Genomic DNA, 20,000 nt, shown 5'->3' with positions numbered 1-20,000 from the left:
CCACTACCTCCACCACTACCACCGCCACCACCACCAGCACCACCACTTCAACCACCACTACCACTACCACCACTACCACCATCACTACAACCAGCACCACCACTACAACCACTACTACCACTACCACCACCACAACGACCATCACCACCACAACCACCACCACCACCACCACTACAACAACCACTACCACTATCACCACCACTACCATCACCACCACCACTACAACAACTACTACCACTACCACCACCATAACCACCACCACCACCACCACTACCACTTTTAATATCATTACCGTAACCATAACACCCCTTAATCCAACCAAACTATAAAAAAAACACTCTTAAAGTCTATCAATAACAACAACGAAAACACGTACACTATTTAAAAAAACTCGATCATTAAAAATAAGATATATTCAGTGTCTGTTCAGTGAAGCGTGACTGTAGATAATATTAGCTTGTTATATATCAAGTGTCGTTCAACTTCAGGTGAGAATCGTTTTTACACTCGGACGAAGGGGACACTCCTGACAGCGGCAGAAACTAGCGGCGTCATTCGACACTGTCGGCTGCAGTGAATAATTCAGACATTTTTGGACGTTCAGCGATAATTCTGAAAGTAGTTGGTTTTGTTGAGAACTGTGGAAAGTCCGCAATCTTCTGAAATACAGTTGTTACCCTCATCTCTACCAAACGTAAGTCAAGTTTCCTTGTTTTTTACTACGTGTTTGGAATGTCGTCTCTGTGGCTGTCCCACTCTGAATGTGTTCCACTCTCAATGATGTTCTCTCCAGCACTGTGATTGAGACAGGTTTGATGTAGGCTTTGTATATATATGTTTATTAATGTGTTTACACCGGAAGATGCTGTAGCAGTGTTCAAAATATGCCTGGGGTTTAAGGGTAAGAACGATTGTGGTTTATGAGGAAGGCGTTGAATGGATGATGTCGTAGCAGTGTTGTAGATTTGTCTGGGTGCTTGAGGTTTATTGCGGGTAATACCAGGGACTATAAACGTTGTATATATGTGTTTATTCATGTGTATACACCAAAGGAAGCTGTGATTGTGTTCAAAATATGCCTGGCTTTAAGGGTAAGAACGATTGTGGTTTATGAGGAAGGCGTTGAATGGATGATGTCGTAGCAGTGTTGTAGATTTGTCTGGGTGCTTGAGGTTTATTGCGTGTAATACCAGGGACTATAAACGTTGTATATATGCGTTTATCATGTGTCTACACCAGAGGAAGCTGTGATTGTGTTCAAAATATGCCTGGGGTTTAAGGGTAAGAACGATTGTGGTTTATGAGGAAGGCGTTGAATGGATGATGTCGTAGCAGTGTTGTAGATTTGTCTGGGTGCTTGAGGTTTATTGCGTGTAATACCAGGGACTATAAGCGTTGTATATATGTGTTTATTCATGTGTCTACACCAGAGGAAGCTGTGATTGGGTTCAAAATATGCCTGGGGTTTAAGGGTAAGAACGATTGTGGTTTATGAGGAAGGCGTTGAATGGATGATGTCGTAGCAGTGTTGTAGATTTGTCTGGGTGCTTGAGGTTTATTGCGTGTAATACCAGGGACTATAAGCGTTGTATATATGTGTTTATTCATGTGTCTACACCGGAGGAAGCTGTGATTGGGTTCAAAATATACCTGGGGTTTAAGGGTAAGAATGATTGTGGTTTATGAGGAAGGCGTTGAATGGATGATGTCGTAGCAGTGTTGTAGATTTGTCTGGGTGCTTGAGGTTTATTGCGTGTAATACCAGAGACTATAAACGTTGTATATATGTGTTTATTCATGTGTCTACACCAGAGGAAGCTGTGATTGTGTTCAAAATATGCCTGGGGTTTAAGGGTAAGAAGGATTGTGGTTTATGAGGAAGGCGTTGAATGGATGATGTCGTAGCAGTGTTGTAGATTTGTCTGGGTGCTTGAGGTTTATTGCGTGTAATACCAGGGACTATAAACGTTGTATATATGTGTTTATTCATGTGTCTACACCGGAGGAAGCTGTGATTGTGTTCAAAATATGCCTGGGGTTTAAGGGTAAGAACGATTGTGGTTTATGAGGAAGGCGTTGAATGGATGATGTCGTAGCAGTGTTGTAGATTTGTCTGGGTGCTTGAGGTTTATTGCGTGTAATACCAGGGACTATAAACGTTGTATATATGTGTTTATTCATGTGTCTACACCAGAGGAAGCTGTGATTGGGTTCAAAATATACCTGGGGTTTAAGGGTAAGAACTATTGTGGTTTATGAGGAAGGCGTTGAATGGATGATGTCGTAGCAGTGTTGTAGATTTGTCTGGGTGCTTGAGGTTTATTGCGTGTAATAAGGGACTATAAACGTTGTATATATGTGTTTATTCATGCGTCTACACCGGAGGAAGCTGCGGTTGTGTTCAAAATATCTGGGGTTTAAGGGTAAGAACGATTGTGGTTTATGAGGAAGGCGTTGAATGGATGATGTCGTAGCAGTGTTGTAGATTTGTCTGGGTGCTTGAGGTTTATTGCGTGTAATACCAGGGACTATAAACGTTGTATATATGTGTTTATTCATGCGTCTACACCGGAGGAAGCTGTGATTGTGTTCAAAATATGCCTGGGGTTTAAGGGTAAGAACGATTGTGGTTTATGAGGAAGGCGTTGAATGGATGATGTCGTAGCAGTGTTGTAGATTTGCCTGGGTGCTTGAGGTTTATTGCGTGTAATACCAGGGACTATAAACGTTGTATATATGTGTCTATTCATGTGTCTACACTGGAGGAAGCTGTGATTATGTTGAAAATATGCCTGGGGTTTAAGGGTAAGAACGATTGTGGTTTATGAGGAAGGCGTTGAATGGATGATGTCGTAGCAGTGTTGTAGATTTGTCCGGGTGCTTGAGGTTTATTGCGTGTAATACCAGGGACTAAAAACGTTGTATATATGTGTTTATTCATGTGTCTACACCAGAGGAAGCTGTGATTGTGTTCAAAATATGCCTGGGGTTTAAGGGTAAGAACGATTGTGGTTTATGAGGGAGGCGTTGAATGGATGATGTCGTAGCAGTGTTGTAGATTTGTCTGGGTGCTTGAGGTTTATTGCGTGTAATTCCAGGGACTATAAACGTTGTATATATGTGTTTATTCATGTGTCTACACCGGAGGAAGCTGTGGTTGTGTTCAAAATATGCCTGGGGTTTAAGGGTAAGAACGATTGTGGTTTATGAGGAAGGCGTTGAATGGATGATGTCGTAGCAGTGTTGTAGATTTGTCTGGGTGCTTGAGGTTTATTGCGTGTAATACCAGGGACTATAAACGTTGTATATATGTGTTTATTCATGTGTCTACACCGGAGGAAGCTGTGGTTGTGTTCAAAATATGCCTGGGGTTTAAGAGTAAGAACGATTGTGGTTTATGAGGAAGGCGTTGAATGTATGATGTCGTAGCAGTGTTGTAGATTTGTCTGGGTGCTTGAGGTTTATTGCGTGTAATACCAGGGACTATAAACGTTGTATATATGTGTTTATTCATGTGTCTACACCGGAGGAAGCTGTGGTTGTGTTCAAAATATGCCTGGGGTTTAAGGGTAAGAACGATTGTGGTTTATGAGGAAGGCGTTGAATGGATGATGTCGTAGCAGTGTTGTAGATTTGTCTGGGTGCTTGAGGTTTATTGCGTGTAATACCAGGGACTATAAACGTTGTATATATGTGTTTATTCATGTGTCTACACCGGAGGAAGCTGTGATTGGGTTCAAAATATGCCTGGGGTTTAAGGGTAAGAACGATTGTGGTTTATGAGGAAGGCGTTGAATGGATGATGTCGTAGCAGTGTTGTAGATTTGTCTGGGTGCTTGAGGTTTATTGCGTGTAATACCAGGGACTATAAACGTTGTATATATGTTTATTCATGTGTCTACACCGGAGGGAATCTGTGATTGGGTTCAAAATATGCCTGGGGTTAAGGGTAAGAACGATTGGGGTTTATGAGGAAGGCGTTGAATGGATGATGTCGTAGCAGTGTTGTAGATTTGTCTGGGTGCTTGAGGTTTATTGCGCTAATACCAGGGACTATAAACGTGTATATATGTGTTTATTCATGTGTCTAACGGAGGAAGCTGTGATTGTGTTCAAAATATTGCCTGGGGTTTCAAGGGGAAAGAACGATTGTGGTTTATGAGGAAGGCGTTGAATGGATGATGTCGTAGCAGTGTTTGGAGATTTGTTGGGTGCTTGAGGTGTGTATACCAGGCGTGTAATACCAGGGACTATAAACGTTGTATATATGTGTTTATTCATGTGTCTACACCGGAGGAAGCTGTGATTGTGTTCAGAATATGCCTGGGGTTTAGGGTAAGAACGATGTGGTTTATGAGGAAGGCGTTGAATGGATGATGTCGTAGCAGTGTTGTAGATTTGTCGGGTGCTTGAGGTTTATTGCGGTGTAATACCAGGGACTATAAACGTTTGTGTATATGTGTATTCATGTGTCTACACCAGAGGAAGCTGTGATTGCGTTCAAAATATACCTGGGGTTTAAGGGTAAGAACGATTGTGGTTTATGAGGAAGGCGTTGAATGGATGATGTCGTAGCAGTGTTGTAGATTATCTGGGTGCTTGAGGGTATTTTCAAGTTAAAGGAAAGATGGAGACGCATTGTGCAACAAAATGGTTCGTATTTAGTCGATTAAAAATGTAATGGCAAGTATTTATTGACCTTTTTCTTTCCTTTAAAAATCGGCACGAACTTTCCGGACAACCCAATATTATTGTGAATTGTTTCATAAAAATTTAGATTCTTATCAAACAATAAAAGAACATAAGGATTCCTGCTCTCCCCTCTATCATGCAAAATTAAAACAGACATGAGGCATTTGCAGTTTGAAGTCCTCCTGTGGCCTTCATACTGCTGTGACCCGATCTATGGTAGAGTCTCTCCAATCATCAGTGGCAATACTCACAAAGCACATCTATATATATAAAACTCAACTTGTGTGTCTGTGTGTTTAACTTCCCGGCACATCTCCTCCTAGCGAAGAAATCGTAGAACAACCAAAAATGGGTCACTTGAAGTTTAGGCGAATGAATATTGGACTGCGCTATTTCTGTTCCGAAATTCATTCGCAAGTGAAAAATATCGATAATGTTTGGTTAGGCCTCATCCCATGCATGAATTGTGAACTTTACTCAGTCAGCTGTTGACGTGAACTGTGTTCATCACGCGTGCAAGCATGCGTAAAATGCATGAAAAATAAAAAATCAAGATATATATATAATATATATATATGAGAGTATGATAGAAGAAGGCTAACTCTTCCTTCCGTAGAAGAAAAAATTCAAGTCGGACCATGTTAACACCAAAAATTATTTACATAAAAAATGTGCCTTTTTTCTATGAAAATCCCTATTTTTACGATGTTTTGACTGCTGTGTCGCCATTTTCGGTGTATTTCACTTAAAGAGAATAACAAGCTACATACTGCCAAATTTTTACTTTTCAAAAATTCTAACTCTAAAGGGTCTAAACAAACCGCAACGCCGGGCGATACTACTAGTAGCCAATAAAATCAACAAGCGATATTGGAAGCACTCCGTCGGTTACGACGACGAGGGTTCCGGTTGATCCGAATCAACGGAACAGCCAGCTCGTGAAATTAACATGTAAGTGGCTGAGCACTCCACAGACACGTGCACCCTTAACGTAGTTTCGGGGATATTCAGCGTGAACAGAGAGTGACAAGCCCGGCCTTTTGGACAATACAGGTACAACAAAAAACAGGAAGTAAGAGTGAGAGAAAGTTGTTGTGGTGAAAGAGTACAGCAGGGATCACCACCATCCCCTGCCGGAGCCTCGTGGAGCTTTAGGTGTTTTCGCTCAATAAACACTCACAACGCCCGGTCTGGGAATCGAAACCGCGATCCTACGACCGCGAGTCCGCTGCCCTAACCACTGGGTCATTGCGCCTCCACAACAAGCGATATTACATAACAACCCACTGACAACGTAGACACCCACCGATCAATATATTAGAAACAATAGTTTTTGATAATCTACAATCGATCTTGTGGTACTTCGTGACTTTTGTATAGTCAACATATGCTATAAAATATCAGTGAGTAACACGATTTTTGTCTTTGACGAGCAACTGTTGTTTTCTACTTGCTTTTCCCTAGAAACCATGAAAAATGGCTAACATCTCCTTCGAATTATTTACATGATTTACATTATTTACATATGCCCACGGGAATATGGCGTAGTGGTTAAGAACGCGGGCTACTAACCCCAAGATTCCGAATTCGACTCCAAGCAGTGACCTGAACAATAATAATAATAATAATAATAATAATAATAATAATAATAATAATAGTAATAATAATAATAATATAATAATAATAATAATAATAATAATAGTAATAATAACAATGATAACAATAACAATAATAATAATAATAATAATAATAATAATAGTAATAACAATAATGATAATAATAATAATAATAATAATAATAACAGTAATGATAATAACAATAATAATAATAATAATAATAATAATAATAATAAATGCCCTGATGCAGTACCAGGCAGAGGCTCTCATGGCTTCTGATCTTAACTGATTGGAAGTGTTATCATGTACATTGTTTTGTCTTGGTATAAAAGATGGGCTACAGCAAATATTCTGCTCAATACCACAGATTTGCTTGTCAGTTGTTTGACCTTAACCAGTTGAGCATGTCCCTTAGTGGCTGACGATATGTGCATCTCTGATCACGAGCAGAAGTAGTGGGGGAGCATCATAGCCATGTGTTGAGAGGGATTCTTTGGGCTTTGAATAGTTCACCTCTGGAAACATGGGTGGTTCTTTCAACATCCTTAAACAACCCTTATTCAGGGACCGTTTGAGCGGGATGGGCTACTCAACCTGAAGAAAATTCTAACTGGGCCCCACCTGCAAGGTCATATGCTGTTTATCTTGATATGAGATCACCATGTCGCGCACATATGGTTGTGATTCATGTGCCTGGTGTATCTTTATCAGACGGGTAGTCATGATGGGTATATTGGGCTTCGTATATTTTACCCCAGTGTCACTTTGATGGCATGAACTGCTCTCTCACTCAATAATAATAATAATAATAATAATTATAATAATAATGATAATAATGATAATAATAATAATAATAATGATAACAATAATAATAATAATAATAATGATGATGATAATAATAATGATAATAATAATAATAATAATAATAATAATAATAATAATAATAATAATAATAATAATAATAATAATAACAATAATAATAATAATAATCAGCTACTGGATCAAATCTTCCCAACACACAGGAGCTGGACGTACCCCACAACCGGAATATTCCAACAGATGGCCATCCATGCTCATCACCAAATAATCAAAAGAAAAAGAAGGAGAAATGATCTAGGGAAGATAATAAAGAAGTTCTTGAGGCCTTCTACCATGCCATATATTTCCCCACAGATAAGTCTAGCACTGTACAAGCATACTTAAACTGGAGACAGAAACACCCTGAAGTAAGACCCTACATAGACAGTAACAAACTTGCCAACGTCAGAAGAAACATTATAAAAAAAAAAAAATTACTGACTGAAGTAGAGATTGATCAGGTTAGACAAGCAATATCGGATAAAATGAATGAAGCTGCAGCTAGAGAAGATAATACAGAGGAAATAATTATAGACCAGCCCAGGGCTGATAAAAACGAAGAGAGGATTGAAAGAGTTAGTATAAGTGATAGGCAAAGTGAAATACTCCCTGAACCAATCATAAACACTAAGACAGATGAGCATCAAATAGATAAAGACAGTCACACAAATATTGACCCATAAGATAGCACCTACTCTGCGAAACTTCTTGACTGTAAGTATGAGATCATGGAGAACCACACTAACTCTGAACAGTGACAATGAATCCCTAAATGCTGGTGATGTAGAAATTTCGTGTGGCATTTTCCAGGGTGACTCACTGTCACCACTCCTCTTTTGTTTATCCTTAATACCTCTCTCAAAGCTGCTCAATGACGCGCAGTACGGGTATAAAATGTTTGATAAAAATATAAATCATCTCGTTTACATGGATGATTTAAAGCTTTTTGCAAAAAATGATCAACAACTCAAGGGCTTACTAGCGATAGTCAAACAATTCAGTGACGACATCAGAATGCAATTCGGCCTCGATAAATGTGCAAAGGCTACCTTTATCAAAGGAAAAATGACAGAAACATCTAACGTTAACCTTGACCAACAGAATGTCATAAAAGAACTAGACCCAGCGGAGAGCTACAAGTACCTAGGGGTAATTGAAGGGAACGGAATAAGGCATTCAGAGATGAAGGAAAGGATCAGGAGAGAATGCTATCGAAGAGTGAGAGCAATACTCAAGACAGAGCTAAATGCAAGAAACAGGATCGAAGCGATCAATGCATTAGCTATACCAGTCGTGACTTACAGTTTCAATATTGTTAACTGGTCAATTACTGAAATATGTCAGCTCGACAGAAAAATAAGGAAACTGTTGACAATGCATAGAATGCACCACCCTAAGGCAGATACAGAACGACTCTATCTGCCAAGAAAAGAGGGAGGCCGTGGTCTTTTGCAACTGGCAATAACAATGAAGATTGCTACAATTGGCCTAGACACCTACCTGAAAAACTCTGAGGACTGGATGTTAAAACTTGTCTCAAAACATGAAAAAAAAAAAGCATCATACTCAGTCACAAAACAGGCAAAGGAATATCTAAGTGAATTCCGAATACAACCAATTTCGGAATTAGAGATAGATATACAAGAAACAAGCACAGAAAAAGCTAGGCGCATGAAAACCCGTGCCAAAACTGCGGCCTTAGATATTCTGAATAATAAATGGCAAGAAAAACCTCTCTATGGCAAATACCCAAAGAGAGCGAATAATGCAGATATCGACAAAGCCCTGACCCATCAATGGCTAATGGCCTCTGGCTTAAAATCTGAAACAGAGGGGTTTATCATAGCAGCTCAAGATCAATGCCTACCAACAAGAAACTACCAGGCCAACATATTAAAGAACGGCAGTAGCCCAACATGTCGTATATGCCGACAACAAAATGAAACCATTGACCATGTTGTCTCCAAATGCAGTCTTCTAGCGCCTACAGAGTACCTCAGTAGGCATGATAGAGCTGCACAATATATTCACTGGGTAATTTGCAAAAACCTGGATTTGCCCCATGAAAAAAACTGGTGGGAACACAATACACGTCCTGTGCTTGAAAATGACCACATCTCACTCCTCTGGAACTTCACCATTCAAACTGACAGGAAGATAGATGCAAATAGGCCAGACATTATATTGAAAGACTTCAGACAAAGAACATGCCTCCTCATTGATATGACTGTCCCAATCGATATAAACGTATCTGTCAAGACCTACCAAAAACTGAGCAAATATAAAGATCTTGAAATAGAAATCAGCAAAATGTGGAAGCTGAAGACTAAAACAATACCTGTTGTCATAGGTGCCCTGGGAATGATAGCGAAAGGGACTGATTGCTACCTAACTCAGATACCAGGAAACCCCAAAATGGCAGAAATTCAAAAGATAGTGCTCATGGGAACTGCTCATATCCTACGCAAAATACTCTCTATGTAATCCCAAGGTTTAAAACAAACTTAAAAAATTTTTTTTTTATTTATTTATTATTTTTCTTATGTATTAGACATTCACTAGTACAACACAACCCCCCCTCCCCCAAATATATGGCACAGAACTTCCAACCTGTTGTCTCTTGAGGCCTCTGGGTGAGACTTGGAGCCAACTTGTACAGACATAAAGCAAAAGTCAAACATAGAATAATAATAATAATAATAATGATGATGATGATGATGATGATGATGATGATAATGATGAAGATGATGATGATGATGATAATAATAATAACATCGAAAAATACCTTAGGATTGAGAACTCTGGCTCGAAATTTCCCCAAGACACCTGATGAAGGCTGGAGGGTATATCAGCCGAAACGTTGTGTTAACAACAAACAAGATGAGGACAAATATCCGTCAAATGTAAATAATGTAAATAATGTACATAATTCCTCATCTCTTAAATATAGAACTGTATTTCCTTCAAACTTTGCTTTTGTTACATTTCTTCAAAACCCAAAGAATCCTTCTCGACCCATGGCTTTGATGCATCCCCACGACTCCTGCCCATCATCAGAGATGCACTTATTGTCAGCGATTTAGGGGTATGTTCAAGTGGTTAAGGTGAAGCAACTGGCAAGCTAATTTGTGGTATTGAGCAGAATATTCGGTATAACGATATTTCTGCGAGCTGGCGACGAGCTGTCAGAGTGGTTAGCGCGCCGGGCGAAATGCTTAGCGGTATTTCATCTGCTGCAGCGTTCTGAGTTCAAATCCCGCCGAGGTCGACTTTGCCTTTCATCCTTTCGACGTCGATTAAATAAGTACCAGTTACGCACTGGGGTCGATGTAATCGAGTTAATCCGTTTGTCTGTCCTTGTTTGTCCTCTCTGTGTTTAGCCCCTTGTGGGTAATAAAGAAATAGATATTTCTGCTTCAGCAATTCAGCACTGAATCTGTCTGAAATGTAATGGAAAATAGGTAATTTTCAAAACGGATATTCAGGTCACAAAAGGAAATTTTGAAGGGATTGGTAGTGAATTCCTTTGATTTCTAGAAAGAAGCAAATAAGATATAACACTTACTGAGCAAAGACTAAAATAAATGAGGAAAAAAGAATTGGGGGATCTTTTCGGTTTGAACGGCAGTTTTTAACATAATTTCTAGGTAACTAAAAAATTTTAAACTTCGTATTCTGGTAGAATGTGTTTATACAAAAATTCAGCATAACCCTACGCATATCTCACCAAAATATTATCATACCACATCAAAATATCACCATGTCCCCACCAGTGGGGCATGCATCCCCCGCCAAGGATACCCAAAATTATAAGTGCATAAACCAGACAACGGGGACCATCATTTCCTCTCAACCTTCTTCTCTCTCTCTCTCTCTCCCTCCTTCTCTCTCTCTCTTCTTCCTCATTGCATCTATCTATATCAGTGCATTTCAAACTTTTTACTGGAGCGGAACCCCAAGGAACCTTTCCACTGGCTCGCGGAACCCCTGTGCAATAATTTAATAGTCTTATATCTGCACAGGAGAATTAAAAATTACTACCGATTTTTGCAGTTTTGTAACTTCTTGCGGAACCCCTGCACTGTACTGGCGGAACCCTAAGGTTCTGCGGAACCCTGGTTGAAATCCACTGATCTATATACATATCTACCCCACCCTCTCTACCACCAGCTATTGCTATCTTCCCTTATTGCTCACCCAATATCTCTCTTCCTTTCTCTATTTCAGTAGATCCAAGGTCAAGAATGTTCCAGTTTACTTTTACCAGCCCAGCTGTGTCTACAGTGTTGTTATTAACCCTTGTAACTATCGTGACCGTTACCCCCGAAGAGAGAGAAGCCTTCTTCAAATATTTCGGGCCTGATTATTCCTATAGCTACATTCGCTCATCTTCAGTGAAAAAATCTTACACGGTTCGAAGTGTAACAGGATGTGCTTTCGCCGCTTTAAACAATGATTCGGAATTTTTCAGTTACAACAAAATCAGCCAGGTTTGTACGATTTACACACCGAATGATACGCTGACAATGATTAGCAAGCAAGATAGCAACGAGATGTCCTACTACAAACGTAAGTCAACCATTTACTCTTTACTCTTTTACTTGTTCCAGTCATTTGACTGTGGCCATGCTGAAGCACCGCCTTTAGTTAACAACAAACAAGACACACATACGCGTTTGCAATAATCTACATGTTTTCACATACCACTAAATCTAAGGAAACAATCTATTTCCTCTTTAGCGACATCAGATCTTATGAATAAGTTGCAATAAAGAAGGTATGTTTACTACATATCCGGGTAGTCAGGGAGAAATAAAAGATAAAATTCTCACACATAATTTTAGATATTAAAAGTTTTAAGATTTACTAAAGATGGTCTTTTGTATGTACGCACAGAGAAAGCTGTAGTGTTCTTAGAATAAAAAGGAGGTTTACATTTTCGAATACACAGGGAGAAAGGAAAGGATAGGTATTCACAGAAGTTGTAGATATTAGAGCTTTTAAAGCTGATCGTTTGTGTGTTCGAAAACTGTAGATATGTAAATTTCTTAACTTATTTTGAGGGAAATTTAAAATACTCACAGTAAATTGTAGATATTCCAGTGTTTGAGAGTTAATTTTCCCGTTGTCCTGCTGGGTAGTGTTATTGTTTCTATATCCTTGGCTGCTGAATTGTCAGAGCAGCGAGCAACACGTCAAGCCGCTGCCATTATCATCATCATCATCATCATCATCATCATCATCATCATCATCATCATCACCATCATCATCATCATCACCATCATCATCACCATCATCATCATCATCATCATCACATCATCATCATCATTATCATTATCATTATTATTATATTATTATTATTATTATTTTAGGAAGCCCCTACAACCCTTGGCTTAAAGTATATGCCTTATCGCACAAAGCTGGTTCGAAGTTGTACGATTCCTTTTTGAATGTCGGGAGCCCTTCAACATGGAACGTGGACAAATGCAGCGGTACTTTTTGTCCTAACTTCTTCCGACATCCCATCCTTGATATCTGGAATCTTCTTCCAATTGACGAGGTACGTATCCACATACATATCCACAAATATTTACACGTATGCATATACACGCACGCGTCCCCGGCGGGAACACTCGTATGTGACACATAGCTCCGACACAGGTTTCTTGCAGGTGATAATCCTTCGATCATCTCTGTCTACGCTGCATCCTTCGTGTCCGATGGCATCACTTTGTCTCCAACAATTTCTTTTTCCCCACCTTTCTTTTCTTTCTTTTTTTATCTTTACTACCCACAAGGGGCTAAACACAGAGAAAACAAACAAGGACAGACAAACGGATTAAGTCGACTACATCGATCCCAGTGTGTAACTGGTACTTAATTTATCAACCCCGAAAGGATGAAAGGCAAAGTCGACCTCGGCGGAATTTGAACTCAGAACGTAGCGGCAGACGAAATACCTATCTCTTTACTACCCACAAGGGGCTAAACACAGAGAGGACAAACAAGGAGAGACAAACGGATTAAGTCGATTATATCGACCCCAGTGCGTAACTGGTACTGATTTAATCGACCCCGAAAGGATGAAAGGTAAAGTCGACCTCGGCAGAATTTGAACTCAGAACGTAACGGCAGACGAAATACCGCTAAGCATTTCCTCCGGCGGGCTAACGTTTCTGCCAGCGTGCCGCCCTATCTTTGCTTTTCTTTCTCGCTAACCTTAAGAGATCTCGGATTTAAATTCTTAGTATCTACTTTTTTTTTTAAGTTTCAAAAACAGTTTATAAACAGCCCCAACTAAGTTACTTTTTAATTGTCCAGAAAAGAGAATAATATACGATATAACGTTATTCTTGTCCAAAACTAAATTAGGATGACCTGAATTATTAACCTCATAGGACCAACTTAGAATTATTACCCTTCAGCATGTAATTACATTTAGGTTTATGAACATTAGCAACTGGAGTTAAAAGATTATTCACTTGGTCCTTACGCGCATTTTCAGATTACATATTTACTTTTTTATCAAGATTTTGAATATTTAAAATCAAGTCCATATCTTTTATTAGTAAGGTCCGATTGATCAATATTATCAGGGCTATAAATATCAAGGTATTCAATAACCAGCCATATGAAGGGCGATATCATAGTAATCAGCATTCTTATCAAAAACTTCTTCACGTGAAGATAAGGCAGAAATTCTTCTAGAAACATTGTAAATTAGAAATTTCTAAACACCGCCTGGATTATTACTTCCTGGGTTGATATATTTCAGATAAGAGTTAGGCTTATGATAAGGTTCGTAAATACCTGTAATCAAATTAAAGTTAACAGATTCCTGTTCATTTACAATGGTGATAGATAAACCGAAATAGCTTTTTAAAAAATCCAGAGAAACTTCTTTCTACATAGATCTAATTTCCTATTAGAAACATTCCTTATGGTGAGCGTGTCATCTTGGTATAAATCCTTAGCGGGTTCCGGAAAATCACTCCCTAACTTAAGCACAATGTAAATACCTGCTATATCCGTAACTTGAGCGGAGTCTGCCGCTCCCATAGGAATATCAAAACCGTCGTAACTATCCTTTCAAACACAAAACTTATTCTCAAATTCAATGACAGATCTTCTAGCTGCTAAAATAACTTTAATTTCATCTTCAACTTATCTGTAAGTTGATTGTCTATTTTGTTTTGTATAGACGGTAATTGCAAATGTCGTTAACAATTGTGAATTGTCATTTGATTAACGCTGAAATGTATTTATATATTTTTCTGTATTTGATCGGTCTGGCGTTCCGTTAATTTCTTTCTATCATAATTTAATTGTTTGCTCCTTTCTGGAATATTGTAAAGGCCTTTAAATTTCTTGGTGGAACTCATTCATTCCAATAATGAATTCGTGAGGAAAAGATTACTTTGTGATTTCAAAAGGATTATATTTCGCTTTGTTTTGAATTAATTAAGCTTGGAAACAACTTGTAGAAGTTTTATGGGATACATGTAACAACTTGGAATGAAATAACGTCTACACTTCTATTTTTCTTTTCTTTTTATACTTTATTCATTATACCAATATTGAATATATAGGTTTATATATATATGCTTTTCTTTGGATTGAACCGGCGGACTTGGATGTTTGAAGGATTTAGGTCCTTATTTCTACTATATATATATATAAGATGAATATCTATGTAGATATGTGTGTCTATATGTATGTATGTATGTATGTATGTATGTATGTATGTATGTATGTATATGGATATTAATTTCTCATATTGTCAGGTGAAAATGGTATTATATGAAAACCAAAAGGCAGTTGTAAATATGGTTTTTGATGGACGAAATTCAACCATTACAGACTGGTTTAGTATCAATAAACTGAAAAGCAGTCCTTGGAATGACTTGACTCCGAACAACGTGGACACATTTAGATTTAAAGGGTACGTCATTTTTATCACTTACTAGCAGAGATACCCGGCGTTGCCCGTGTCACATGGAATTGAAGAATTAGACTTTTCTTTATATTTTTCTAATGAGCTGGAATATCTATCATTCGAATTTCATCAAAATTGGATATTAAGAATTTTAATGAACGTTATTTCCCTCTTTACACACCCTAACAAAAATTCTAATCATGACACATTTATCCCATACTACTCATCATCTTCATGCCCAGATTCCAAAATCCAAATCTTATGGAACATATTCAAAGGTTTTTGCTCCTAAAAATTGAAGCACATGGAGCTCTAAAATGTGAGTGTTAAGGCCCCTATTAGAGGGCTAAACATAGAGTCAACAATAGAAGTTAAATTTGGGGGAATCTTTGTTAACTTGTGTCATATCTATTGTTCAAATTTCTTTAAAATCGGAAATATATGAATGTTCACTAGGTTTGTAAATGAGAGCAAAGTTACAGGAAACCAAAAGCCGAATGATCCCAATAAGTAGTCAGCTACCATATCCTAGTCGTTACCAGTCCCTAGTGTAGGATTCCTCACCATACAGGTGACCGGCACAGCCGTAAGATGCATAACGGATCTATAGCAATTGGAAGGGCGAGAACCAACTGAAATAAACATTAACAACTGTGTGACGTGAGTGATAATGGGAAATGAAAGTGTCCACCTGTGGAGTTTTCCCGTGATAACTATACCGATAGGTAACTGAACAGACTAAATTTGCAATCTATAAAAATGGTGCTCCAGCATGGCCGCCGTCACATGACTGAAACAACTAAAATAGTAAAAGAGTATATATATATATATATAAAACTCTAGTTGTGTGAGTGTCTGTCCCCTTCGATTTAGATTCCTAACTCCTCCCACATTTTGCGGTGCAGTTTAACCAAATTCGGGTATCTTATAGTCGTGATTCATATCGAGCCCGTCTGACTATTATCGCGCGTCAACGATGAGTCTACGATTTTAAAAATAATTTAACATCATTTTTTATTCCATTTTAATGCATAAAATGCATCGTATGTCGATGGCGGCGGAGTTGGCGTCCACGCTCACAGCTGCACCTGTTTGCTTCTCCCCCTTCTTCCCTCCCTCGTGAAGCTGTGGGGAAGGGAGTGTAAAGAAATCAACGTCGTAATGCGTTGTGAAGGAAACCAACGTTCTTTTAGAACAACGACTTCATGGCTTGAAGACACCAAAATAAAAATGGCTAAGAAAGCCCGAATTTATAAGGGAAGTAACTCTCTAAAAATGCTTATATAGTTATTTCCCTTACAAACCCGAGCAACGCCGGGCGATACTGCTAGTATATATATATATATATATATAAATTAATAGTTATCGCCATACTAATATGGCATTCTTATAAAAATAAAAGAAAAGCTGTCCGCTCATTAGCTCCATGAGGCCATCGCCTTAAGTTAGCTATTCGATACACAAACTGTATCCATATAACCTTCGAACAAGGGAGGTCAGTCGCTCCACACTACTTGACCGACAGCTACAGACGCGTTTCAGGGTATTTGCCCTTTGTCAATGCAGCGTAGTCAGACCCAGTAGGTGTCGCTTCTGACTATCTCTGTTCGAAGGTTTTATTTACCTAGTTTCGGTGGGATACATCCACTTGTTTTCAATAATAGAAATATTAAAATTACTAAGTCTCTCTAAAAGAGATTACGGCAGTGTTCCTGGAAATTAATAGTTATCGCCATACTAATATGGCATTCTTATAAAAATAAGAAAAAAGCTGTCCGCTTATTTGCTCCATGAGGCCATCGCCTTAAGCTAGCTATTCGATACACAAACTGTATCCATATAACCTTCGAACATATATATATATATATATATATATATATATATATCATATAAATACCGTTTTGTGTGTGTGTGTAAAAGATTATAATGGCCATATTTTTTTGCTGATTCTCTCCAAACTGGGAACAAACATTACTTATGTTCCAGGGATGGGTTTAGACTCTTACATAGACAACCCGATCCTGGGTTATGTGGCTAAGGGAGGTAACTCTTTGCGAACTAACTTTCAGAAATTGATTGTTTCCCTTGCATCTATCGGTAATACCAGAAAATAAAAATGTTGCTTTTTATATTACATTCAAGTCTTTGAAAGTTTTATAAAATATTTACTTCCAGTTTTCTAGTGACGTCTCTCTCTCTTTATCTATCTCTCTATGCATCTCTCTCAATCTATATCTCTCTATCCATCTCTATCTCTAGATCTATCTATCTCTGTTTATATATATATATATATATATATATAGTTCTTCACTCATTTATTACGGTTCTTACTTTAACTCATGTCCATTGTCCGGAAATCTATCGTTACACATCTGTGACCTCTTCAGCGACACTTTCCATCTTCATGTGTTCTCCTGTTCCAATAGTAAGCATTATTATTATTATCATTGTTGTTGTTATTTTTTTATTATTACCCTTATTGATGTTATCATCATTAATATCGTTATTAATATTCATTTCTAATTTTGGCACTAGACCAGCAATTGTGAAGAAGGAGACAATTCGATTACATCGACCCCCAGCAATGAACTCGTGCTTATTTTTATCGACTGCTTTGTCATCATTATTAGTATTGATTAAAATGGCAAGCTGGCAGAAACGTTAGCACGCCGGGCGAAATGCTTAGCAGTGTTTCATCTGCCGTTACGTTCAGAGTTCAAATTCCGCCGAGGTCGACTTTGCCCTTCATCCTTTCGGGTCGATAAATGAAGTACCAGTTACGCACATGGGTCGATATAATCGACTTGGTCCCTTTGTCTGTCCTCGTTTGTCCCCTCTATGTGTAGCCCCCTGTGGACAGTAAAGAAATAAGAAACGCTAGCATGCCGGGCAAAATGCTTAGCGGTATTTCGTCTGCCGTTACGTTCTGAGTTCAAATTCCGCCGAGGTCGACTTTGCCCTTCATCCTTTCGGGTCGATAAATGAAGTACCAGTTACGCACATGGGTCGATATAATCGCCTTGGTCCCTTTGTCTGTCCTCGTTTGTCCCCTCTATGTGTAGCCCCTTGTGGGCAGTAAAGAAATAAAAAACGCTAGCATGCCGGGCAAAATGCTCAGCTGTATTTCGTCTGTCGTTACGTCCAGAGTTCAAATTCCGCCGAGGTCGACTTTGCCTTTCATCCTTTCGGGGTCGATAAATTAAGTACCAGTTACGCGCTGGGGTCGATGTAATCGACTTAATCCCTTTGCCTGTCCTCGTTTGTCCCCTCTATGTTTAGCCTCTTATGGGCAATAACGAAATAAGAAATGTTAGCACGCTGGGAACGATACTTGGTGGCATTTCGTGGAGGTCAACTTTGCCCTTCATCCTTTCGAGACCGATAAATTAAGTACCAGTGAAACTTTAGGGTCGATATGATCGACTGTCCCCCTCCACACAAAATCCAGGCCTTGCACCTGTAGTAGAAATGGTTATTAATATTGACTGACGTTCTTCAAGTTCTGAGTTCAAATTCCGCCTAGTTTGACTTTGTCTTTCCTCTTTCCCTGGCCGATAAAATATGAACTAGTCGTGCATTATCGAAGAATGTAATGGAGGCATTCTCTTCCCTGAAATTGCAGGCATTGTACCAAAATTTGAAAATAATATGAACTTTTATCTTTTGCCCTACAGATTAAAAAAATTATTTCTTGTAACTAAACACTTCCAAACTTCGTATATTGGTTGAATGAGAAAAACTTTTATTTACTTAGTTATTTCACCTTAAAGTTCTCGTATTTCGGTAATTTAAACCAATCAATGACGGGTATTCAACTGAATGAAATTACTGCTGTTGTTTGTTAACAAGAACTTCAGGCGGTGTATATTACGTTTGTCACTTTTATTTATGACAACTCTAACCCTAAAACCCTAACCCTTACCCTAACCCTAAAATCTTAACCCTAACCCTAACCCTAAAACCTTAAAGCTAAAACCAGTACAAACGCACGAATGATGTCATAAATAAAAGCGACAAACGAAATATACACCACCGGAAGTTCTTGTTGACAAACAACTGCAGTAACTTTATTCAGTTGAATACACGTCATTGATTGGTTGAAGTTACCGAAATACGAGAACTTTACCATGAAATAACTTTGTAAATATAAGTTTTTCACAAAAATGCTAAGAGCAAAAGATGTTTTATATGACACATTCTACAAGTGTCCGAAGTATGAAAGTGTTTAGTTACGAAAATTTTTTTTAATCTGTCGGTCAAACGGTAAAGATCCAACAAGATTAAATGGCATTGTTGTTGATGTTGCTGTTGAGCGAAGCTGTCTTCGTCCCTTGGAAGAAGTCCGAAACGTGGTCCTTTGCTATTCGTAAGAACCGCAGAAGAGAAAGCAGGTCAACTCCCGACACCGAGAGCATCGACGGATGGACGAATGCGCATCCAGGCTCAGCGGTTGCGTAGGAAGTCAGGGACAGGAATCAGGAAGAAAGAGTGAGAGAAAGTTGGGGCGAAAGAGTACAACAGGGGTTGCCACCCCCACCCCCTGCAGGAACCTCGTGGAGCTTTAGGTGTTTTCGCTCAATAAACACACACAACGCCCAGTCTGGGAATCGAATCCACGATCCTCCGACCGCGAGTCCGCTGCCCTAACCATTGGGCCATTGCGCCTCCACTGTTGTTGCTGTTGACGTCGTTGTCGACTCAAAACTTTATTAATGTCCTCGATAGCTGATTGTGATATCTTTTCTTTCTCCACAGTATAAATCGCTTTTTCCATATAGGAAGCTCTACGAATTGTAATGACAACCGAGGCTGGTTGAGTATACTTCAGTTTAAAGGAGGTTGTTTGTATACGCATGTACAACATTTCCCTGTTTTCTCCTATTCGAACAGAGATTCGG

General features: G+C 38.8%; 1 protein-coding gene across 1 annotated transcript in view; it reads left to right on the top strand.

Moving 5' to 3' along the window:
• Positions 1-482: 482 nt before the first annotated feature.
• The window catches only part of LOC118761572, a 21,566-nt gene continuing 2,048 nt past the window's right edge, over positions 483-20,000 (top strand). The window contains exons 1-5 of the mRNA XM_036499620.1: positions 483-694; positions 11,394-11,735; positions 12,539-12,726; positions 14,951-15,108; positions 19,858-20,000. The exon at positions 19,858-20,000 is cut by the window's right edge and continues 18 nt beyond it. Coding sequence (XP_036355513.1) covers positions 11,411-11,735; positions 12,539-12,726; positions 14,951-15,108; positions 19,858-20,000 — 814 coding nt within the window. The 5' untranslated portion in view covers positions 483-694; positions 11,394-11,410. The remainder of the gene's footprint in view (positions 695-11,393; positions 11,736-12,538; positions 12,727-14,950; positions 15,109-19,857) is intronic.

The sequence above is a fragment of the Octopus sinensis genome, unplaced genomic scaffold (genome assembly GCF_006345805.1).
Source record: "Octopus sinensis unplaced genomic scaffold, ASM634580v1 Contig15366, whole genome shotgun sequence".
Lineage (NCBI taxonomy): Eukaryota > Metazoa > Mollusca > Cephalopoda > Octopoda > Octopodidae > Octopus > Octopus sinensis.
Note: the sequence above shows the minus strand (reverse complement) of the source record. Positions and strands in the feature narration are given on the sequence as shown.